Below are 26,422 nucleotides of genomic sequence, written 5' to 3'. Positions count from 1 at the left end.
ATCCCAGACAAACTGAATCAGAAACTGAGGTTGGAGCTTAGAGTTATAAGAAGCCATCTAGATGATTCTGATGCATGCTATTTTTGAGAATTACCAGACTAATGGATATCGTAGCACCAAAACGTAAGTGGGCTAAGGATTAAGCTTGAAGTACATCCACTTTTAGGAACCTGGAGGAGGAGAAGGGGCACATGAAGGAGATAAAGGAGTAAATGTCTGCAAGGAAGGAAGATAAGAACCAGGTCAGAGTAACGTGTGGGGTTACATGAGGATTGATGGGGTTAAGAGGATTAATGATAGTTAGAAGTCAAGGATGAAGTTACTCGTTAATTTTCAAAGTTTTGTCCCAATAGATAAAAGCCGGTATTCAGAAGTCCAGTAGAAATTGTAAATGGGAAGAAAAAAGTAGCATGAGCAGAGCAATCATTCAAGAAGAGTCTGGCAGAGAATGAACAGAGAGAAACCTGATGATAGCCAGTGTCTAGAAGGAAAGGATCTGCAAATGTTCAGAGGCAGGCAGAAGGGAAGAGCCCAGGCATTGGGAAAAATGGTGACGTTTCAGAAAAACATAGGTGATATGTAGGTAAACAAGAGCAGAGACATGGCAGGGCTGAATGGAAATTGGAGGAGAGAAAAAGGGGAGCAGTGGCTTTCTTTTTGAGATAGGAGGGTGGTGGGTGGCCCTAGAGCCTAGAAGCAGAATACTGAAGTGGTGGCAGACCATGACTTCAGAAAATCAGACTGCCTGGGATTAGATCCTGCTTTTGCTACCTCCTAGTCATGTAACCTTGGGAAGGTTACTTAAGGTGTCTCTGTCTCAGTGTCCTCATCTGTAAAATAGAGCTAGTGATAGTGCCTACCTCATGGGGTGGTTGTGATGATTAACAAGAGTGGTTATATGTACAAAGCTTAGAGCAGGGGCTGGCCCATAGATAGTGCAATAAAAATGAGTGTCAACTAAATATAACAAATGGCAATGGAGGTTAGGGAGGTTTTTAAAGGGAGACCCATGAATTCCTTACAGGATGGCTTTGTTTCTGATGAGAGAGGTATTTAAAATTTCCCAAATCTAAAGACCGCTTGTGGAAGACCTTGAGACTTGATAGCACAGCATAGGGATTTTGAAGTCAAAATGGCACTGGGGGTGGGGTCCTATTCACAGTCAACCATGCATGAATAAACTCCAAGTTGACAGCAGTGAGAACCAAGGAATGCCAGGGTCAAGATGTGGTAGACCAAGTCCAGTGACTTGTTGGCTGATGGCCAGGTATGGAGAAAACAGAGAATGCGTAGGAGCAGGGGATACTGGTGGAAGGTTAGAAAGCAAAAGCACCTGGAAAGGTAGTAGAGGCAGCATTGAAGGGGTTGAACCTGGAGAACAGTCTGAGCAAGTAGTTAGGTGTTGCTGGGAGGAGACTCAGTGAGTGGAGACGAGATTGTGAATTGACTTGGAGTATAAATGAGAAGCCATATGACAAAGAGCCTGGAGGTGTTAGGTGAGAACTTGGAGGGACCAACTGCAGAGTCACTGAGCAAAGCATTTAAAGGAGGAGTGTTGTCTGGATATTCTCACCTCTGCTGCCTTTTCTAAAGCTCACCAGGCCTTGGATAAGAGCTTATTGTATTAGTTTGTTAGGGATCTTATAACAAAATACCACAAACTGGGGGGCTTAAACAACAGAAATTTATTTTCTCACAGTTCTAGAGGCTGAAAGTATGAGATCAAGGTGTTGGCAGGGTTGTTTCTTCTGAGGCCTCTCTCCTTGGCTTGTAAATGGCCATCTTCTGTGTCTTCACATGGTCTTTCCTGTGTGCCTATCTTTGTCCTAATTTGTAGGAACACCAGTCGTGTTAGATTGGAGCCCACTCATATGACCTCATTTTACCTTAATGACCTCTCTTTACATTCTGGGGTACTGGGGGTTAAGACAACACATGAATTTTGAGGGGATACAGTTCAGCCCACAACACTTATTCCTGGCTTTGGCCACTCATTTGGAGATTGAACTTGTTAATGCTTCAGAATATTAATGAGCTGTAAACTTCTCTTGTAGATAAAACCTGGCTGATGTGGTCCATCGAAAGGATAGCCCTGCCACATTCCTACTGGATCCCTAAAGCCGTAGATATACTCCATTAGCATCCCCTAAATGCCAAAGAATGAATGAGCCATCTAGAAGTAGGCAAACGACCACATTTGCTAAAAGGATAATGTTACATCCATTAAGTAAATGTAATACCTTTTTCTAGTCTGGTATCAATATAGAAGGGATGTGAAAAATGAGTTAGTTGGAAGTTAATTGACTGCGGAGACTCTATTTTCAGTCTCTGCCTGTATTTTCTGAATTAATATGCACAGTGGGTGATTCAGCAAAAGGATGTAAAAATAAATTCTTTATAGAAAGATCCCACCAATTTGATATCTTCATAATTCATGAAGAGTAGACCCATAATAGCTCTATTTTCTCTTCAACTTTGAAAATAAAAGATGCCATTAGTTTAAATTAGGCTTGTATGTGGAATAATCAAGTGTATCAACAAATATAGTTTGACTCAGATGCTGTTTAAGACTAAGAATAAATGCCAGAAAGAATTGACAATTTCTTTAGAAAATTAAATGTAAAACTTGTATTGACAATCTAGGGTAAAAGTATTTTAAAGAGTTGATAGGCAAAACATGAATTTTCAAAACTTAGTTATGAAAACTCGAATTATAATAAGTGGGGAGTTATTGTAGATTGGATACTGTTTTACAGAGTACTCTTGGATACTGTTTTACAGAGTACTCTTAGCATATAAAGAAAATGTTATTTGGGATGTGGCTTTATTTGGAGAATGTATGGGCACTCAGGATAGTTGGTGAATATGTAGATACGATAGGGAGTTGCATATGTTCATGTTGATAAGTGTCCTAGCAATGCTATAGTAGGGACGTCTCACATTGGCTAGAGAAGGTACTGAATGCCCAGATGGAAAGAATTATGGTATAAAATGTGTTCTCTTCATTTATTTGTATCTCCCAAGAAGTTGAAACCCCCAAGGAAGTTGGCTGTGGATAATATTTTATCTCTTCTAGCCGTAGGGAATGAAAGCATAGAAAAGTGAGTTGGATTTGTCTGAAAGCATCTGGACCCAGGAGGCACATGGGACCTGCGCTCGGGTGTCTATTTCCAGGCATCATTCAGTAATTTGGTCACATATTTTTCTCTAATATCAGATTTTGCTTTCCGTCCGTGGGTGGCATAAAGAAAAACTTTATGAACACTTAAGGTATTGATCTAAACTCTAAGAATGGGAAGAGTAAATAAGTGAGATAATTTAAGTTTAGGAATACCTTTTACCTCAGAAATATTTTTTCTTTGAAGTGTGTAAAAATGCATCTTTAGTCTGTGTAGTAGTTTTTATTCTTGTCTATTAGTATACTTTGACAAAAAATCAGGAAGAGAGATTTAATATAATTCTTCACAGGAATATTATGTTGGTGATTTCTGTGTTATGGTGGTTTGGGTCTTCAAAAACCAGCCTAAACTTTATTAACCTGCATCAGTTGTTGACTTTGCAGAGCATGGAGAATACAGCGCCAGTCATGCAGAAGGTACCTGTTTGTCATTGTGAGAGTTCAGACATGAACTGGAGCCAATGGCCCATTAAATAACTACTCTTGGTTGTTTAAAGCATATTCTAGCTTTGCGAAATAATTGTTAATGCAGAATATTATAACTGAGCCAAGGAATGAAATTCCTATAACTCCAGTCAGAGTAGAGACTGAGTCAAGTACTCCAAGTTGTGGTCATTGTTTTCTGATTCTGTACTACTGTGAAGTCTCACCCTGACTGTAACTAGGAGTACAGAAGTCAAGAAATAGCATAATTCACTTTTTAGCTTGTGTGTGTCTGCGTGATTTTCCATTTGTAGTGGTATTGTAACACTTTCTGCGAAATAAAATTCTTTTTTTTTTAAGAAAATGTTGCATGCTAAAATAGTCACAATGCTTTCCGCAAGAAAGCATTTCAGAATTTTTTTTTGCTGCAAAAAAATAATGATAACCATTTTTTACATATACTACATTTAATGAGGGAGAAGACATCCTTGTAATATTGATAGAGTAGGACAGTGTGCACACCATAGGCTAAAAGTCCCATTGTGAGATGTGTTTCATTATGAGATACAGTAATTTTTAATTTCCTCTTTAAAAGACCAGAGCTAAATTTTCATTTAGAAGGTACTTATATAAAAATTTCAAGAGTAGCTTTAGACTTAAGAATGATTTTTGTCTTAAGGGTTTGTGTGCATGATGTGAGATGGTTATAAATGCTCTATATTCTTTTTCTTCCTCTGGTTTTTACTTCTCCCCTACTGTATTAATGGTGCTTGTGTGGAAAAAAAAGTTTCAGCCAATGTTCCCTTTCTTCTCCCTTTTTGTCTTTTGCTCTAGGATACATATAATTTTGTGAATGTTTACTTGTCTGAATAGCCCAAATAAAGCAGACATTACTGTGGTTAATTGGTACAATTATAGATACCCTGAACTATTGTTGACTGAAGACTGGTCAAATATGACATTATTTTCTGGTTATTATCCTAAAAGAGAAACTCCTGGGATGAAATAGAGCTTGGAAGAGAGGCTGTATGTGTTTGTTGGGGGTGGGGAAGGTGGAGGGGCATGAGGAATTTTGGATGGAGTGGGCTTATATGATACTAGGCAGGAGGTAATAGACGTTTTGGTAGTACTATACAAACCAAAAAAAGCTTTGAACCTCTGGGAATTTATGCGATTATGTACAGTGAGAACATAGTTTATGAAATCCCTAACATTACAAATAAGAATATAAACTGTAAATGTAAATTACCCTGTTAGCAAATAACTTTACTTGCCAAATTTCTTAGTGGAAGATTTTGACAGTCTTAAGTAGTATTAATGTTGTAGACTGTCTCTTGGGACAGAACCTTTACCCTCTTCCATTTCTTATCTACTTCGGAGAATGCCAGGGACTGGAGACATTTTGTTTTTATAGCAGATAACAGGAAGAGTGTAATTGCAGGAAGAGCTGATATTTAATGAACACTCATTCTATGCCACCACTGTAAACCTCATTTAACCCTCACAACAACCCTATGAGGAAGAGACTATTATCATCATTTTATATACTTATAAATAGATGTATATAATTTTAAATAAACAATCTAAGTCAATATTTAATCAATGTTTAAATCAATAGATATATATCATTTTAGGTGATGATCATGAAATAATGCAAAGAGCACATAGGACTTTACTAGCCAACTGAATATACTCAGGCTGAATTGATATTGGAGCCATGGCAGTTTGTTGCCACAGGATATTCTTTTAAGTACTCCACTACATTGCCCTGGAGTCTAATACCTGGATTCTCAAAGACATGCAGGTTGATTGAACTAGAAGATTTAATATGCAGCTTCCTATTTTAGAGGTAGCATGATACGTTAGTCAAGTACTGCACCAACCTTAAGAATCCCGTATTCAAGTCCCTGCTGTAACTTTCACAAATGATGTGATTTTGATTAGGTTACTGATCTTTTAGATCATTCTTAGACACATTCAGCCCTAGCTGTCTTTGATTTATTTAACTGTAGGGTTATAGTTATAATGGTGCAGGAAAGGCAGTGGTATCAGGGATGCAAAAGCTCAAACATCAAGGGTATACTGGCAAAATTTGCTCAATTCAGTATTGAACAGTATCATCCCTGTTCTGGCTGACTTTAACAAGGGAGGAGCTTGTGGGTGACAGGTAGGAATTATCTCAGACTCCTTCATATAATTATATATAAATATTTCTGTTCCTATTGTGGTCTATCAATAGCTCAGCTCCTATTGGAATGATTTTCAAGGCTATAGGTGGTATCACTTTCATAATGGTGCTAATTGCATCAATTTCCAGAGGAGCCTTGGCCTATCATTGGTTAAAACATTTGGAAAAAAAAAAAGAGGCAAAGGCATTTCTAGCACTATGCCATTATCAACACTAGAATTTTAATAAGTGATCATCAAAATACTGCAAAGAATTAACAATAGAGTAAAAGGTGATTACAAATGCAAAAGAAACATTGGTGATAGGGAACCTAGTTCATTAATACATGGAATGTTTAATATTTCTCATATATTCTTACACTTGCTCAGGAACAAGAATTAAAAGAAAACTTGCCAAGTATTTTATGACCATGGCTGAAATCTTGAACATAATTTGCATTGTTAATAAACTTGGCGGTTGAATTTGTATTATAGCTTCTTCATGTTATTATGTTAATCCAAAAGCCTCCTTTGTAGAATCCTGAAGAAGGACAGGGTGTTAGGTGTCATCTTCTTCAGCCCCATTGTTTACACCTCTGGCAATGGACTCAAATGGATTGAATTTCATTCCTCATATTGCCCATCTTTTAAAAAACAAAACCTAGGTTAGGTCTTCTGCAAGAGATGATAAAATAATAAATATATTTATGATGTATATAGGTATTTACGGTAGAAACTTTGTTATAAATGAACTACTGTTGGATGACCTGTATCATTCAGTTATTTTAGCAAAGATTTGTTGAGCTTCTATTACCTATGGTACCAGGAAATGAGAATACAAAACTCAGTCCTATCCTCAATTAACTTACAGTATAATATATTTTTAGTAGCAAAAAAAAGTCCCATTTATTCTAGAATCACTGTTAGAAAACCTCAACATTTCAGTTTAACATTCTTCAAATTCTAAAAGGTGATTATTACAATTCTTCTTTTTACAGATGAAAAAACTGGCTTGAAGAAGTTATGTTAAATTGCTCAGGGTTACAACACTAGGTAAGCGCCAGAGCTGGATGCAAGCCCTGTTCAGCCTGGCGCCAAGGTCCTTGCTTTTCTCCATGAATCCACAGAGTGCGATTTACTTTGATCACAATCACATGCAATACCCTTTCAGCCACCTATGACAGCCTGACAGGTTTATTTTTGAAGGCTCAACCCAGTAATTACGTAGGGAAGCACATTCTCCAGTTATAAAGAAGAACTGGTGAAAAGAGATCATCCAGGTGTGAAATGGGTGTTCAGAGCTTGTTTTCTTGGTTTATTTCTGCTCAATTGTGTGTGCACCGATGTTCATTAAGGTGTTTTAAGTGCCTTTATTGGGCTACAATAACATGGATTTTTTTTCTCTCTCTCTTTCAGGTATGGAAAAATTGTATCCACAAAGGCAATTCTTGACAAAAACACGAATCAATGCAAAGGTATGTGTAAGGGCATCTGCACCCTGAGCTCCTGCCTATGCCGTTCCATTGATGGCTCCTCCAACGCAGAGGTCCAGGCACCAGCTGCACAATGATTACAATGTACAGTATATGGCAAACCTCTTTAATAACGTCGAGGCTTTGATGAGTTGTATTTCTAGTAACATTGCTCATTAATTTTTTTCATTAACAAACAAAATGAAAATCACAAATCAGAACAAGTATCAAATTGCTTCAGCATAAAACTAAATTACCTCCTAATAACTTGGGGTTGTCTGATTTGAATGATATCATCAGTGATGCAAATTGATTTCCTATATAAAAAAGAGGAACTCTGGGGAAAACCTCCCCATGCAAAACATGTTTTAATTTATCTGTTCTTTAAAGCTTTAGCAGCATTGCTTGACTAAGAGTGAATTTACTGATGGACCCACTGTGTCTAAGCTTCAGCTGTAAGCATTTCACGGGATCTCAGAGTGGGTATCTTATTAAGGCTTCCTTTTTTTTCCTAGAAGTATTTCTGAAGCAATTTTTTCTTTTAAAGATTTTATTTTTCCTTTTTCTCCCCAAATCCCCCCAGTACGTAGTTATATATTTTAGTTGTGGGTCCTTCTATTTGTGGCATGTGGGATGCTGCTTCAATGTGGCCTGACGAGTGGCGCCATGTCCGCGCCCAGGATCTGAACCAGTGAAACCCTGGGCTACCAAAGTGGAGCATGTGAACTTAACCACTCGGCCACGGGGCCGGCCCCTGAAGCTATTTGACTATAGCCATGCCCCATGTTTCTTCATGCCTGGGAATCCCATACTCTTTTAAGGGTTGCGTTAAATTATTTGTGAAATCTATATGGTTTCTCTTGCATGACTCAGTTCTTACTGGAAAATTGGAATGCTTCGTGTATCATATGTTATTTGTTGTTTTCTAATCCAGTTTTTATTTTTATAATACCTACATTAAGAAGTTTGGGAGGGCCAAGATTGTTCTAAATTCTGCCCCTATTTTGCATACAAATATAATGTGCAAAAGTTTCAGGAATGAACCCTCATATACTGCAGATATAGCCTAGCCTATTTGGGTAATGGTAGTCAGATTCAATTCAGCAATTTTAAAAAAAAAGCATTCCATGTCTTCTATAAACTCACAAATGTGCTAGGTATTTAGATACTACAAGTCAAAAAATAATAAGACATGGTTTCTGTCATTGAATAGTTCAATTTCTAGTTGACAAGGAAACCACCAAAAAAACTAAGAAACTAATCCTAATGTACTTAGGATCAGTATATCAGCTTAATATATATGAGAATAAAACAGAGATAACTATAATAGAGGTATCCACAGAATGCTGTGAAAAGGGAATAAGGAGATTTCTTCTTGGGAATGAAGTTCATATAAAGGCAAGGCAGAACGGATGGGCTTGGGGAATATTGGTGTTTAGGAGAAAGAGTTTCAGAATGTAATTGAGTAGGCCACTATAACTGGAAAAGGAAAATGCACAGGTAAGGATACTGGTAGAAAGAAGGAAAAGGTCAAGATTTTGGAGGCTTCAAAAAAGTTATCCTGGGTATTTTGAACTTCATTCTGTATGCAACCCTTGATAGTTCTTTGAGCAGACATGATATGATTCTGTCTATGTTTTAGAAAAGATATTTTGGCAAAGATGAGTGAAATAAAATTACAAAGGTGAGAAACCAGAGGCAGAAAAAAACCATGTAGGTTTGAAATGCATGGATCAAAAGGAAAATGAGGCAAGTCCCCCAGGCACTGTTAGGGAAATGGAGAATTCTCAAAGATAGTATTGTGTATTCTCTATAAAGGTGAAAGAAAGGGATGCACAAAATGAAGCCTAGAGGTTGAGCTTTCATGATGGGGGAAGATGGCTGCACATCTTACTGAAGTAAGAAGTCTAGAAGTCGTAGTAGTAGGTTTTGTGGAGAAGGCGATGAGTTATGCATTAGACATGCTGAATTAGAGGTCCTGGCATGGGATCCATGTAGGAGAGGTCAAAGAGGAAGCAACAAGAAAGCTCAGAGCTACAGATGGAGACTGAAATCAAGGGACTAGATACTAACATGAAAGGATAAGTTGTAGAAGGGGGATGGGTGGGCAGCTGAAAACTGAATCTTGGAGAATGTATATGAACAAAGCTGGGTCATGACTACGGGATAGTTTTGACTCTTGACCTGTGGGGATCATATGGTATGTTAGAAGTATTAGAGTACTAATACTATTGCTTCTAGACATGCCCAATCTATTTCTGATGTCTTTTGGGTAAAAATATCTATAGGAACAACCAGAGAAAACTGACGCATCCAACTCGGGCAGCTAATAATATTGATTGAGCAGCAATGAGAAGAACAAACGCTTCACATGCAGGCAACACCTGTGCACCTCATTAGATCTCATTACATGTCTGATAACTGGAGTGGTTGATATGAAGGGATCATTTACTATGCATAGTTTTGCTCAAGAATGCAGATATCTCTTGTAGAACATTGGTGACAGCAAAAGTATAAATTGCTACCCTGGAAAACTGTACTCTTGTATATTTGTGAAGGTTTGATGAATGAGAGATGAAACTGAAATGGGTTGTTAGAGTTTCCGTAGGCAATTATCTCTTAGTAGTGAGGGTGCTAGTCTGGACAAATATTGTAGGTATCTTTACCTTGACTCCTAACACTCCTATCCACATTTTCTTGTTTAATTTTCTGTCTCTCTCCAAAGAAACTTTTAAACTCAATGAAGACATGACCTATGTAATCTAGAAAACTTCTTCAAAGTGGAATATTAGAGGAGAATTCATGACTGCCTAATGGGGAAACCAGAAGAAAATATTAGAACATATCTCGCTGCTTTTATATCAACTTTCTGCATGTGTTTTATAATGTATATAAGTATAATTTTAAAATGCATATGTTTTAAACAAATAAATATGTAAATATTGGGTTCACTACTCCGAAATATTTTTATTCGTGGTAATCTGGACTTAAAAAGTAGTTTGGAGACTACTGGTCTCAAACATAACACGGACTGATAAATAGAAAAGGAGAAAAAGGAGGGAGGGTGAGAGGGAAGAAAGAGAAAGGGAGGAAGGAAGGAACAGACAGACCATAGAACCACATTTAATAGAAGGGCAGCTAAAGATGACTTTATGGGAGGGCAGAGAGCTGTTAGTCCTTCTGCCTTGAGGGTGATCTGAAGAAAGAGAGGTGATCATGTGGTCATTCTGGACAAATAAAAGCCTGCAGTTGCCTTTTCTTGCCTGAGCACTTGGAGCCTGTTGATAGCAGTAGTGACTTGGAATCCCATCCTTCATGAAGCGCATTGGGGAGGTACCCTAAAAGTAAGCACTTGTGATCACAAAGGTACCACTATCACTTTCATGTTTTGAGGAAAACACTATTTTAGTGACATTCTGAGTCCTAGTTAGAGTATTTCCTTTCAGAAAAATGGCCGTTGAAATGGTCACAAGTAAAAACTACGTACTGTTGGGAAGAGACAGCAATCACATTTATGGAAAATTATTTATAGTTGTTAATGACGACTGTGAGAGCAAGTTACTGAGGCTGCAAGATATGACACCATCGATGAGTTCAAAGAACTGATAAGACAAAACAGTGAAACAACAACCTAAATATTCATTGAAATAGCCGAGAGTTGAAGCTTGAGTAGAATTGGAAAAAGTGACTGATCCAGAAGCTATTTGTGGAGAAATAGGAGAAACAATACCAGGGGTCTGTAGACCATGGTGAAATGAAGATTCATTGATCATAAAATTTTATGATTCTATTATTCAATGATTTATGATTCTAAATTGGAGATTTTAGCTAGGAGGGAAATCATATGGAGTTAGGAGTACAGAGGACTCCTCCACTTTTAGGTCCAGTGGGAGAAGGGATGTTTGGGGGAAAAAAAAACACTTGAGAGGGCTACAAAAGAATATGGTCCTCAGGGTGGGTTAGATAATGATCGGAAACATGCAAATTAAAGCAGTTTGCAATGATAGTTTATATCCACTCAGGTAGCAAACATTGTAACATGCAGGCCATTCAGTGCTGGTTACTGTGAAACTGGTTCATCCATCTTTTATTAGTACCATGGTAAATTGGTAGTGCCTTTTAAAAAATCAGTACAGAGAGAGCAATAAAGGACATACTATTGATAACAGTAATTCCACTGAGAATGTTGTCCCAAATATTTTATTCAGATATATTTAAAAATTGTGTATATATGCACACTCTTAGTACTCTTTCATTCTCTAAATTGGAACAAATATGGGAAACATCCTAATTCTGGCTTATGGAACGTATACAATTGTTATGTAGCCATTACAATGATAGTCAAGAGGACTAAATTATGTAAAACTGTGAAAATGTTTATTATGGGAAATTCAGTGAATATAGAAGAATATAAAATAATGTATACAATAAATAAGGAGTTATATAAATATTGAAGAGTCAGTATTGCTAATGGTATGCCTGTGGTGGAGCCAGACTGCCTAGTTTGAACACTGCTTCTTCATTTAGTAGTTGTGTAACCTATGGTGGATTACTCAACTTTGCTGGGTGCCTCAGTTTCCCTATCTATAAAATGATAAGAATAATAGGGCCTGACTCAATGGTAAAATGAGTTAATAGATGCATAATGATCAACAATACCTCACATTGGCTGTCGTACAAAATACTGGCAATATCAAGCAAAACAAAAATTATTCGGTGGGAATATGGGTGATAGATTATTATTAACTTTACTTTTCTCCAAATGTGGTATGTTGTCTTTTCAGGTAAAAAAAAAAAAAAAAGAGCAAAAACAGCTCTTGGAAAAATTGAGCTGGTTTCAATTGTATATATATTTTAGTTGCTTTTTCTATGAAATCTGAATAACATATAACTATATGTTTCTTTGTTTCTGTAAAATAATGTCAGATGAAAATAGCAATGAATAGGAGAGAATGTTACACTTTCCTTCTTTATGTAATAGACAGAAGCTGAGTTCTTCTTGACCATTGCTTTCTTAAGGAAAGATAGGAAAGGGTGTTTGAGGTGGCTTTTGCAAACAAAATCACTAAGAGCATTGAGCCTGTCATTAGAGAATGCAAATTGGATTTTGCCTTCTCCAAGATGCTTTGTTCTGAATCTTTTGCAACTTTGCCTCCAGAAGAAGGCTATGCAATTAAAACCAAATATCAGGAAGACAGGATTTATTTATTTTGTTTTTAAAGATGTGATGTGAATTCCGTTTTTCTTGAGCTGTTGCACATGCAGCATATTATCTGCGAGTTAGTGCTTAGTGAGGTCTGAGAAAGTACGTGTGTTAGTCTCCTTAGAGATCAAAAGAAAGGCTACAAAATTAACCTTGATGTATTAACCCAACTCTGGGCTTTTACTCTATCTTAGCATCTGAAAGAAAGGCTTTTGTTCCCTCCTGTGTCTCACCCACACCCTCTAAGCTATGTACAGTAGGCAGACCCAGATAAACACACTCACTCTCTATTCCAGAAGGGGTCATGGGGAACTCCTTCAACATAACCTCTCGTTTTCAAGATTGTTCTTTCTTGGGTGGTGGCTGCGGCAGCTTTCATTCTGTATAATATGGCAACATAAAACGAAACAGTCACCATCAGGCCAAAATGACCAGAAATTGCTGAACAAAGCGGGCAACAGCTCCAGATGGAGACTAATGGAAAACAGACCACAGTTCATTCAGATACTCAAACACAAGGATCACATAAGAGCTATTGTACAAGTCACAGGGATTTGCACTATTTTTTGTTTTGTTTTGTTTTTTGTTTTTCCCCATGTGTTTTCTTCCTGAGTCCAGTGTATTTGCTAATTTAAAGAGTCATGGAAAATTAAATGAAAGAAGCCATTGAAAACAAGGTGTAAATCTTCAGTGAATTTACTAGTCTCTCCCTTTTCCTGCTTTTTAAGTTTGGCTTCCTCTGCACAACCCCCATCCCTGCGTGCGCACACACACACTCACACACATGCACACACACACCCCCAGTGCATTTTTCTGACAGGCTGTGTGTTTAGAGCAGAGGGAATGAGTAATGGATATTCCATAGAAAGTTTCCACGCCTAATAGCCATAGGATATAAGAGTAGCGAGCGTGTGCCAAGCATACCAACTTCTAAGAGTTTGAAATACTCCCTTCTGCTTTTGTTGTCACAGGCTGGTTGGATTATATTTATGGAAGCGTATGTTGCCTTTAACGTTTCATTGCGCCCTTAAAATCAAAGTCAAAGACATGTATTCAAAATTTATGAAATCATCCATGAAGGATACAATTAATTCTTTATTAAATAAAATCGTAAATTGTTATTTCTTCTGTAAGAGAATAAATCTGCATACGATACTTATTTTATAGAGATGGCTAGAACCCACCTAGATTGTTTCAGGGAGGGGCGCAAATGAAGCTATTTAGCAGTTCTTAAATTCGTGGCCATGTTATACGTGTTATTTGAAAGTATTTCTAAGTAACTAAATATGAGGCCAATATACTTGGACAAATTTGGAATTAATCAATGTTATTTATTTTTAAATTTTCTTCCTTGCTTACCGGCAGGGAGTATTTATATAGCAAGTGAAGGAAATGGGGATTTTTGTATTAAATCCCATGAACCTGGAGGGAGGGGGAGAGGGATATTTTATTTTGTCATATTTTATGTAGAGTCATTACAGGGAATGAGGTAGCCCCTACCTCTGGATCAATCCTAATAAGCGACACTGACCTGCAACTGGTGGAATGTATATGTGTGATTGGAGCTATTTGGTTTCCAGAAAATAGCATACCCACCCTGGGCTGGTCCACATGGAAACAAAGCAAGTAAATGAAGAAACCAAACCCATAGAAAGCTTTTTTGCTAGTACCTGTTATTTCCTGACATCAGTGCAAACTAAAATAAATGTTCTGTGAAATTTATGTCTCCGGATTTACATTTTGAGAGGAATAGTCACCTCTTCCAGGAGGGCTCACCATCTACTGAGCAAGAGGCTCATGAAGCAAAATGACCTGAAAAAACACACTTATTCAATTTTTACATAATGGTAGTTTACCAAAAAAACCCCAAAAAGACAACAACAGTTCTATTTAGACGATTGCATTTCACTTTGGAATATAAAATGTGTGATATTTCCCTGAACTTCTGTGAATTTTGCTCTAATCTAGTCCAGTATTAATTTCACTAACTAGTCATAGGTGATCGATACATAAACATATATTTGCTTCATTTGATATTGATAGTAACTTTTGTTTTCTTTTCAGAAAAGGTAGTCTGTATAGGAACTTTGGTAACTTCAGTCTTTGTATCAAGTCTACTTAGAATTGTCCTATCGGTACCTTTCACGTGGAATTTTCATCCTGGACCTCTTTGTAGAAAATGCCAATTTTTATAGTTTCATAGCCAGAGTTACAGAAGAATAACCACTTTGAAGGTAAATGGTCTCCATTTGTTTTTGCCGGCTCAACCAGACAACTGGAACTGAAGACATTTCTCCTGTCAATAATAATCCTTCCAAACCTATTATTTCCAATTCAGCATGTTAAATATTTTAGAGAGTTCTTTTATTATTATTATGCTGTGTTAACTTTGAGAAGTCTTTGAAATAAATGTAAAGCAAAATATGTACTTACAATGTGTGTTGGGAGTCATATAACTGCACATTTTTCTTCAAGAGTGTTTTATATCTATATATTTACTCATCATTTGCTTGTAATCGCAGTTAATGTGCACATTAGGCAAAAGTAAAATTATCCACAAACATTAACTGTAATAGGCAACATTGCTATTTTAAGCATACATTTGTATTTGACAGCATTTAGTAATGTAACCCATCTCCCTAAATCTTTTGCACATGCAGAAATTATATTATTTTACTGGAAAAAAATTTAAATAACTTTTGTGGAGTTTAAAATGGCTTAAAAATAAAGAGGTAGAGTTATATTGCTTTCAGCCGTAATCTGAATGTTAGTTGTACTAATCTATATCTTCTAACTTAACAGAAATCCTTTTGTCCAGATATCCCATTTGCTCTCCTGCTCCTGTCTTTCAATTCTCTATTTTTAGAATTTGACTTATGTTAACACACGTAAAATGCTGTCTCTTCTTATCTCTCCCAGGCTATGTCAATTATTTCTTCCAAAATTCCGGTTCTCACGAAGTCCGCAGTAGAATTTTCCCATCCTATGTAAACACTGTACAACACTGCCTCCTTTGAGCACCATCTAGGAGCAAAAACCTTCTGCTACCTTATGTCTCACGCTGTTGTGATTCATTTGTATCCTTCATCTAGATCATAAACTACTCAGGATTCTGGTGGGAGATTCTATTCCCAAGGTATTGAGGAAGCAGGACAGTTCAGTGTAGTTACTTAGATTCCAGAAGCTTCATCATTTTCCCTGGTGACCTTTGATGTCACATCAATGGAAAGAACAAACATGGCCAGGTGTATGTTCTATACGCCTGTAAAAACACCATGGGTACCAAAGACACACACATACTCATGTTTCCCAGACTTGTTCTTTAAAAGTAAGCATTTATAACTGAGAATATTTATTTTATTAGTGTAGAATTATCCCTTTTACTGATTTTAAGTTATCTAATTTCACTCATCAATAACTTCATAAATATATGGGAAATCATACATAGTAGTATATATTTTAAATAATACACAAAATATAATAATGCATAATGGACAAATATATGCGTGTGTTCAGTTTTTTAAAATTTATGTAAACTTGCCATAACATATAAATATCCTTTCAAATATAGAATTTCAAAAAATATAGATTGAAAAAATACCCACTTAGTCCTTCAAGGATTTTCAAATTGAAGCCCATAGCAAGAAAATTTCTAAGTAATAATCTTAGTTTTTGTGGACAAGTTACATCACATCTCTAAACGTCTGTTTCCTCAACTGTCAAGTAAGGTTATTACCTATGATGAAAAAAATATTTTCACAATTACATGGAACCGTGTTTGTAATGTATCTGGCGCATACATGAGGTCAATTCTTCTATGGCCCTGGACTTGAATTTCTTCCCATAGGAACCACATTGTCTAGGCCACTCGCATATCTTACGTAATTTGATGCAATTCTGAGTACATTGTAAGTGTTCAAGGAATGCATATTTCATAAATGACATGTGTTTATTGAAAGTGGCTTTTTTAATAGCAAAAAGTATAAGTACTTAAAGGATGTTTCTTTCATACTTTTTGGTGTTGGCTATGTGATAGCCCTCAGGATTTTTCAAGGCCTATAAACCTGATATCTTTGAGGAAAAGCACATTCAAATCTCAGTGGCAGGTGGTGGAATTCATTCTAATTGAGTTGGATAGGTTCTGAAAAAAAATGCTTCTTTGTTCACCCTTTGTTATGCTGTTCACTCCATAATGTTGTTTTACAAATTCAAATGTAAAAAGTTAAAAAAAAAAAAAGGCCTAAAGATTCTTGCTTCCTTAGTGTTTGAAACTCTAGTAAAAGTGTATTCTGTTTAAGGTATGGTTAATAGTCATTTGATTTGACGCTTGCCATTGTTCTTATTGACCTATTGGTTATTCAGGTTGCTATTAAAATAGCTATTTTTTCTTTCCTTCAGTAAAGAAATGAAAAAACTGAAGTATGAAAGAAAAAAACTCATGCATATTACTAAAAAAACCCCAAACTATAAAAAACCTCAATTGAATTTGAAAAATGAATGTATCATTTTTTATGATTCTTCAGGTGGCTATAAGTCGGCTAAAATGTCTCTTTATCCATAAAATATTGGTGATATAACATCTCCATTGCATATGATCATTTAAAAAACTGATGTGGCTTCCTCCCTGTGTGGTGGATAGGAGAAAGTAGCAAGATTTGCATTTAATTTGCACTACTTCTCTTAAGAAAAGGGCAGTTCATTTTAATTATTAGGCATCCAGATAGACCTATTGGTCATTCAGTTTACGTCAGCCCTGAATTGGAAGAAACCTGTATTCACGAAGCATCATTGGAATACCTTTGCCACTTTTAAAGATAAAATTTCTCTCAAGAAGAAATAATAGGAGGCTGCAGATATCATGGCTGTTCACATTCTCAGAGCTTGTCCACTATGGGGAAAGCAGGAGCTGAAACGAGCGATTTCAGGGAAGCAACGGTTAAAGGTCACACTAGGCTTAGGGTTTAAGGGTGATGGGAAGAATAACCATGTTTGAGATTGTACTCAGTGAAGCAGGTGGCAAAATTCCATGAGAAGTATAGTATAAGGCGCCTTGGAGTTTATGTCTTTGGGGCACTTTTATTATAATAGATAATTAAAGTGAAAACTGTAGCTTTTTGTTGAAGAAATGAGTGAGAGAAAAGATAATTTTTTTAATGAAAAAGAGAATTATGTAAGGTAGAATTTAGAGCCTCATTTAAAAAAAAATACTATTAAAACCCTGTGGTTAAAAAGTTTTTCAAGGGTCCTCATGATATATTTTTGAATGACATGGGGTTAAAGATCAGAAAACCTCCAATATCACATATAAGATGTAAAAAAAATTATGGCTAATACTGTATCTTTTCATAGAGAAACAGGTGATGAAATTGAGAATAATTTGACTAGAGGAAAACTTTCAAAATCTCTTTAAATAAAAATTCTATGTATTTAAGGTTTACAACATGAAATTTGACATACATATACACAGTGAAATGATTAAGCTAATTAACATATATGTCATCTCCTTACATAGTTACTATTTTTGTGCGTGTGTCTGATGACAGCACCTGAAATCTACTCTTAGAAAATTTCCAGTATTCAATACTGTATTGTTAACTATAGTCATCATGCTGTACATTAAATCTCTAGTCATACTCATCCTACATAGCATAACTTTGAAACCTAAGACCAACATCTCCCCAATTCCCCTACCTTTCTGTCCCTGATTATCATCTTTCTACTCTCTGTTTGTATATATTTGACTTTTTAGGTTCCACATATAAGTGAGATCATGCAGTATTTGTCTTTCTGTGTCTGGCTTATTTTACTTTGCATAATGTTCTCCAGATTCATCCAGGTTGTTACAAATGGCAGAATATCCTTTTTTAAAGCTGAATAAAATTCTGTTGTATGTATATAGCACAATTTATTTATCCATTCATTTGTCAGCAGACACCTAGGTTGTTTCCATGTCTTGGCTATTGAATAATGCTACGATGAACATGGAGGTACAGGTACCTCTTTGAGTTACTGATTTCATTTCCTTTGGATATATACCCAGAAGAGATATCACTGGATCATATGGTAGTTCTATTTTTAATTTTTTGAGGAATTTCCATACTCTTTTCCATAATGGCTCTACCAAATTACATTCCCATCAACGGTGTAGAAGGGTTTCCTTTTCTCCACATCTTCACCAGCATTTATTCTCTCTTATCTTTTTGATAATAGCCATCCTATGAGATGTGAGGTGGTATCTCATTGTGGTTTTGATTTGCATTTCCCTGATGATTAGTGAGGTTGAGCACCTTTTCATGTGCCTGTTGGCCATTTCTATGTCTTCTTTGGAAAAATGTCTATTCAGATGATTTGCCATTGTTTAATAGGGTTGTCATTTTATTTGCAGTTGAGTCATATAAGTTCCTTATATATTTTGGATAGTAACTGTTGGTCAGAAATATGGTTTGGGAAATATTTTCTTCTGACTAAAGGAAAACTTAACAAGCCAAAGATTCCCATATGAAAAGTGAAATTTTCCCCAGTCTGTCTCAATTTCTAACCATTGTTTTGAACCAAATGAGAGTAACTCCAAGGGAAATATATATATACACATATAACTTTTATTATATATTAATATATTTATTTGTATTTAGTATACATATATAATTACATGTGTATGTTAGTATATCTGTGTGTGTGTGTGTGTGCATGTGTATATGTAAGACAGGGACAAAATATTTATGAGATACTTGTCCTAAGAGTTTTAAAAATCATTCTAAAATGATCTACCTAAAAATTTATGTTTTAGTTTAATAAAACGTAATTTTCTTAAAAGAAGCTTGAAGCAAAATCCCCATAGCTCTTCATAACTAAGTTTCATAAACCAAAGAAGTCCTGGGGAAGTTGTTACGTCTTAGTGGTCAGGTTGTTTGTGGTCTTCTTCTATTGTAAGAGGATTATGGAAGACAAGTAATAATGAGATAACATTGCATATGCAATTATCAAATAAAATCTTGTTCAAGCATTGATAAAGAGTTTATGTGTTTGAAATCTGTGTGAAAATTTAACATTTCTACTTTACATCATTGTATTTCCACCTGTTATGTCCTGTTGACTGTTAATACAACTAAATATGTTCTATTATGTTGTACAGTTCAGCCTATCTTTCTTCTCTCTATGTTCTTCAAAAGTTACTAGTCTGGAGCCAATCCTTTGGCTCTGCTTCTTGTTGGTAAAATTATAAAAAATTCATATAAAGCGTAACTTTCCAGTTAAGATGGTCCAGTTTATAAGGGACTTGCAGACAATAAAAATCAGCATTGTACATGAGCTAGTGAAAACATCAGACGTGATGGTAAACCAGAGGAGAGTTTATTTGTTTTGGGAGGAAGACTTATGGTGTCTCTATAACCCACAGTCTTTTGTAGTATCAAAGGCAATCAGACCTATCAGCGTTCACCAACATTTTTATGTTGTTTCCCATCTGAATTCCCTTAAGCATAGGAAGTAAACTCTTCAACTTATTTCCTACCAACCAATCAAACAGTGAACCAAAGGAAACACACCAAAGGATGAAAACCAAAAAAAAAAAAAAAAGAAAAAAACACGAGTGTGAATCCCAGTGACTGGGATCAGGAATGGTGTCTTTGATTTATTTGCCCAGGAGAGGAGACCTCTCTTTTCTTGACAAAGTGAGCTGGGGAATGAGTTGATGATGAACTGGGGAATCCTCAGAAATATGATAAGCAGTGGTTATGGGGGCAGGAGATATATTTATACTAATATGCTGTGCAACTCAGCCTCAGTCAAATAGTTGTTCAGCATACTGGAGTCTAGAAGTCTCTTAGAACATTCCTGTAATTCATCAAAAGGGCAAATTTGTCTGCCAAGGAATGTTGTTTGGCTACAACACTGCTTAAAAGTATTTAGATGTGAACACTTTTTAGTGGAGCCTAAACCACTGTGTTATTTTTTTAAAACCAGTCCACTTCACTCACTTGTATACCTGCTTGGCTTCTGAAGGCATGGACTTCTTCAACTTTTAGTAGCCTATACCATTGTCGAATGGATGTCAAGTAACTCAGAGAGTTATCATCTCCATTTTACTGATGAGGAAACAAACCTGGAATTGATGAATGAATTGTTGAACCCTATATAGCTGGCATCTAAATACGAGTTTGTCAAAGTCTGGCTCTCCACTATTTGCTCTTCCTCCCTCAAAATAATCCCCATAAGTGAGATGGTGCTGCATGATCCTGGATGTTGTTAACAGCAAGCAGACGTAAGCACGATGTTTTGAGTTTGTGTAAAGGCGGACAGTTTAAAAGAAACACGCAGTAATTCTTTCCCATCCACTTCCATCCCATTATAAACAGTATTGACTGGGGATTCTGGTTCTGTTTTGTCCCTGAATATAGATATAAAAGAATGTGCAGATTGTGCCTTGAAAGCATAGGCACCTTTTGAAAATATTTTCCTCATTTTGTTTTCATTTAGAGTTATTTTCTTTTTTCATAGTTTGAGAATGGTTTTCTGTTAACTTCACCTTTGCACTTAAACTGTATTGATAGATGTCTAGCCTTCTATCTGTGTTAACTTTAAAGTGAGCAGCAGTTTAATCAATTGTAAGTGGGAAAATATCACAGAATTATGGATGGTGCTAGGAATACGAAGTGCAGTTGATAATTTCTCTTACTCTCAGGGTTCAGAATGAGGCATGTGCTTCCTTAAAGGGCCTGTGTGGTTGAGTTTCACAGCAAACACTCTCTTTCATCTTATTTAAGTTCTGTTTGGCTTGCTTCCCATGTTTGCTCATGGGGATAAGGTTAAGACCTCTGAAGAGGCCACTCTGTCCCAATTACTTACCCAGCCTCCCTTTTTTTCTTTAAATAACTTGCACTTAGTTGTGGAGAGTGTTTGGGGGTCATTATCTCCTTGATGGATGAACCCAGGGATAAACAACTATTTTCTATTTGGAGTCTAAAGGTGTGGTAAAACTTAACTGAAAAGACTTTTAATGTTTTGAGTTTCTCCATGAGCCAGTTCTTGCAGCAAAACACCCAAACGCCTGCTAAGGTCAGTCTTTTCTTTTTCAATCTGGTTTTTCTCAAAAGATTCTTCCCCACTATCCACATAGTTTCCTATTGTCCCAAGTTGCCTTCACGTCTCTAACTACAACCCAAAGCCTGCCTAGTTTCTTATTCCCTTGTGTTTTTAAAAAACTTTGAGCATCTGTGCTCAGTTTTTTCAACAGCTCTATCCAGGCACATGCTTTATTCCCTTGACCTCATTCTAGAATCCCCTGCCCAAGTCTGAGCCAGAATTTTTATAATGTTTGGCTTGTAACTCCATTTCTTTCTTGTCTAGACCCTGAGAGTTATGTGTCTCAGGCCTGATGTTCTACTTCCAGATGCTGATCTGATAACTAGATCCTACTTATTGGGACCATTGAGAGAATTACTTCACCTCTCCAACACCATCATCTGGATTTAGTCTGTTTTTGTTGATAGGATTTTTGTAGAAAATAGCATAACGTCAAGGCAGCCATTTTGTATTTGTAATCAAAATTAAGTCATTCTTAGGCAGGGTGTGGATATGTTTTGTTAGGTTTCTTGTCAAGCTGAAGATGGTTATCAATAGGCAACCATGAAGTCCTTATGCATCGGAAACTATGACATCCTATGTGGCATGGCATCTGTGTTCCTCCATTGTAACCAGTTAGCTTTGATATTGCCAGAGTTCCTTGAATTTTTTGGACGAACAATAGGAAAAAAATATCAAGTCTTTCTCGTTTAGATTTAAGTCAAGAGTTAAAGCTTTACCTGAAGTGCTGTGCTGCAAGTGGTTTCATTCGGGCTTTGTTCTCTAAACAATTTGTAGATGGTTGTGTTCAGACTTCCTAGCCCTCATTAGCTAACTGCGCACATGTGGAAACACAGAGGCTATGACCTTCAGATCCACTCCAGAAATACAAACTTGGTCTCTAAGTTTAGAGAGGAAATGCTTCCCTCTCTCTAGCCAGGAACTGGGACTGATGTTTTGCCCAGGTCACACATACGTCTGAGCTGTCCTGGCCAGCAGGGAAAAAAATGACCTCCCGGGTAATATGTGCGTCATTAAGACTTAACTGTCCTTGGTCCAGAGAGCAGCGGCTCAATTAAAGTGCGCAGATCCTTAGGATTTTTATGTTTCAAGCTACAAAACGTGGACCCAAACAAAGTGGAAATTATTGACAATTGGTGAAATTATTGATAATTTGTCTGTGAGAAGTCAACCAAGAAAAAAAATGTTTAATTTAGAGGGACTGAAGATGCCTCTTTTCTGTCAGCTTTGTTTAAAAGCAAATGTTTTTCTTTTCATGACTACATTTCAGGAGTCACTAAACTTTCCAACTCTTTGAGCAAATAAACTCAATCGTATTTTTTTCCTAAGGAAAAGATAGTTTAGGTGTGGAAAAGCTAAACACATGAATGCAATCTTTGCGTCGCATGACTGAAAACTCAGAAATATCTAAATATGCAAAAATGAAGAATGAGTAAACTTGGTAATAGCGATAGAGTATTTTACAACCATTTAAAAAGAAAATTGTTAAGTCTCTGAGGCAGTGTGGAAAACCAGCTGTGGTGTGATGTTAAGTAGGAAAAAGAAAAAAGAAAAATCTATGTTTGCTCTCCTAATAACTAGGTCAAAACATGATGTATGATGACTATTGAAGATACTTTTGCTTGATAGGTGTAATTATTGGTTGACATTTATGTTTTCTCTGGACTGTGAATTCTTTGAGGGAGGGACCATATTTTACCATATCTGTAAAACTAAGACCCAGCACATAATAAGTGCTAATAAGTATTTCTCAATTTTTTAAAAAAACCAGCAAAAAGAAAAAGCAGCAAATTACAAAATTGTATCTAAAATCTAACCACAATTCTATAAAAAGAATGCATTCAAAAGGTTAAAGACTTGAAGGAATTGTGGAGCATTGCTTATAAGGATTGTTTGTATGATGATATATTGATTTTTGAATTTCCATCATATGTATACTTAAATAATTGTGCTGTCTAGAAAAACAGCAATAATGGGTATAACAGTATCAGCATAATTTAACAGTATTGAAATACAAGAAGAAAACACTCATTTATTCAATGATAAGAATGTTTAAAGATGTGTATCTTCATTAAAATTCAATTATATGTGTAAATTTTTTGATCTCTATCATTTGGAATGAGATATCAAAAATGATGAACTTCTAACTACTTATCCTAGAATATAAGGCCTTTCATGATCTGGCCTGTCCTCTACTCTCTAACACCAGGGCTGCTACACTTTTTGTATTATATGAACCCTACGCAACTCTGGAACTGGAGGACAATTCACTATGTAGTCCATGAATAGCGCCACTATAGTTGTACAATGAGCAGCCTCCGTGGCCAGGCTGATGGCCCTGGTTGATCTCATCTCTTGCCACATTTCCAACCATAGTCAACTATTTACACACCATGTGCAAAGACACTTTGGTGCTTGTTCCTTTTGCCTGAAACATCACAACCCCCACTTAATAATAAAGTCTGGTATTTACTGAGCACTTACTATGTACAGAAATTATGCTAAGAGCTTTATATACATTATGACAATGTTTTCAAATTATTGTAATTATCATCTGCATTTTACAGGTGACAGAGACAAGGAACTTGCCCAAGTCTCCACAGCTATGAAATAGCAGTTGTGGGATATAAATTCAGATCTGCTTTGTGCTAAAGCCTGACCACTTAATCTGTCATCTGTTATCCCTCTCCTGTGCTATGTGCTCTTCCTTGACTTGCAAGACCCGGATGAGCACCAAGTATTCAAAGCTTTCCTTTTCCCAACAGCCCTCTCCAAGCTGACTTATCCTTCCTCTGTATCCCTGAACTCTTTATTCTCCCAAAAGAAATCTAGCCAGCACTTAGCAAACTGGATATAATCAGCGATTTTTCTTTTCCATGTTCCTCTTAGACCATGGGCTTATCAGGAACAAGAATTACACACTTCTTCTTCTTCAGAAAAGACGGTATCTTGTTCATTTCTTGTTCCCTTGTGCTTAGCACATGCTTGACACATGAAGTAGTTATCCAGTGAATGTCTGGAAGAATAAAATAATGAATGGCTTAACCACATCTTACGTTCTCAATACATGGATGTAGCACCAAGAAATCATCATGCATGTGATTTTGGTTGTGAGTAGAAAATGGGATAAAATTGTAGCCATTTATCACACAGCTGCAATAAGCACAAGTCCTTGTTAAGAACATTTGGACTCAGGGGACTTTTGCACATTCATTGCCTTCTCTAAATAATACGTTAGTTATGTCCCTTGCCTGCTTAAAACCCACCCATGACTTGTTATTCTGTTCCTTATCAAGTCTGGATTCCTTGGAATGGCTTTAAAGAGCGTCTATAATATGGATCAACACACACATTTTTCATTCTGTTTCAACATGTACCTTTAATGCTAAGCAGGCCAGCCACTTCACTCTCCCAACATGTCATGCTTATACCACCCTTGAGTCTTTACTCAACTCATCTCCCCTCCCCCAGAATATCTCTTTCTGTACCCTTCTTCCATTCTAGACTTTGATTACTGGGTAAGTTCAAATCTTACTTACTAGGTAGAGGCTTCGCTATCTACGTTAGCTCTTGGTAAAATTTCTTTTCTATGAATTCTTATTGCTTCTGTCAGATAATTTACCAATTAATGATATTGTTGACTATTTCCAACAATGCTTCAGTTGTGCTAGGATTGTTTTCCCTGCAAAATTATTAACAGACACCATCCATTTCTCTTGCTGTTGTTTAAAACCACAAGATATTGAGTTCCCACTACGTACTAGGACCTATTCTGCATGTTTTACAGGCATTTTATTAGGAAAAGTTTTGAGTTTCTCTTCTTTTGATGACAAAGGAGAAAATCTTTCAATAGAGATAGGAAGAATTGATTGAAGTCAAATGTTGATTTCTAAAAATAAGTTTGACTCAAATTTAATGGAGATTCTAATGATGCGTTGTTGTATGTGGAGAGATGACAGCATAAAAGTAGATCTATGCTTGGGTGTTTTGTGACTTTAATATTTAGTATATAATATATGTGGAGAACAGTTTTTACTCTCCTCTGATAGTTGTTGGTGCCTCTGTGAGTTGCTATGTTTCGTCTACTGACTATTCCATGTCAAAGAACCCCAACCCTATATTTAGCCCAACACTTTGCCAACCTCTGCTGTTGGTTATAAAGGGAAACCTGGAAAAAGCATTTGAATTGGTAGGCATAAAATAAATGGAAATTATGGGTCCTACTCATAGGACCATCATACATAAAGAATAAAACTCTTTTTGTCTTTAATTGTAGAATATTGCTCAATCATTTCACCATTTATAAGAATAATAATAAAATAGGATTTTCATATTATGACTTAAAAGTTGAGGGGTCCCACTGTGTCTTAGGCAAGAATGAAAACACATGTGTCACAAGACTAACTGAAAACAGAAATTTCATATCTGTTCATGTTCAGAGTCACTTCGCTGACACTGTGCTCCTGGGTTTGGAATTCCTTGGAGAGCAGAAGTTGGAAAGTAAAAGGCGAGCTTTTCCAGTAACATTTGGTTTAGATTTACATGCAATTAAAATTCTTATGTTATGGTACTAATATTTTTCTTTTTTTAGTTCCAGAAACATTAGATGTTTCAGATACATTGAGCAAAAGCCTCCCTTTTCTTATTTCTCACTATTCATTCAGATTTATTGTAAATAAAAGAAAAAGAGAAAGAGAAAAATGGGAAAGTCTACTCCATGGAAAGATGGTCTTCCCTATCTCTCATCAGACAGTCATTATGATTATTTAGCAAGTGGAGGATTGCTTTGTTATTTTTTTAGTATGCTGGTCAGTAAATAAATACATCACATATTTCTAAGTTTTGGATATGAGCATTTGAAAAAAGTACATAAAGGATAACCTTTAGTTACAGCGTGTA

The 26,422-nt window shown here is 36.3% G+C and overlaps 1 protein-coding gene across 13 annotated transcripts in view; it reads left to right on the top strand.

Moving 5' to 3' along the window:
• The window catches only part of RBMS3 (RNA binding motif single stranded interacting protein 3), a 1,423,334-nt gene that overhangs the window by 960,622 nt on the left and 436,290 nt on the right, over window positions 1-26,422 (top strand). For all 13 annotated transcript variants that reach the window (XM_070492733.1, XM_070492730.1, XM_070492739.1 and 10 more), the window contains one exon: window positions 7,184-7,242. In XM_070492733.1, the coding sequence (XP_070348834.1) occupies window positions 7,184-7,242 (59 nt within the window). The remainder of the gene's footprint in view (window positions 1-7,183; window positions 7,243-26,422) is intronic.

The sequence above is a fragment of the Equus asinus genome, chromosome 21 (assembly GCF_041296235.1).
Source record: "Equus asinus isolate D_3611 breed Donkey chromosome 21, EquAss-T2T_v2, whole genome shotgun sequence".
NCBI classification, from domain to species: Eukaryota; Metazoa; Chordata; class Mammalia; order Perissodactyla; family Equidae; genus Equus; species Equus asinus.
The sequence above is the reverse complement of the archived record's forward strand: the minus strand, read 5'-3'. Positions and strand labels throughout refer to the sequence as shown.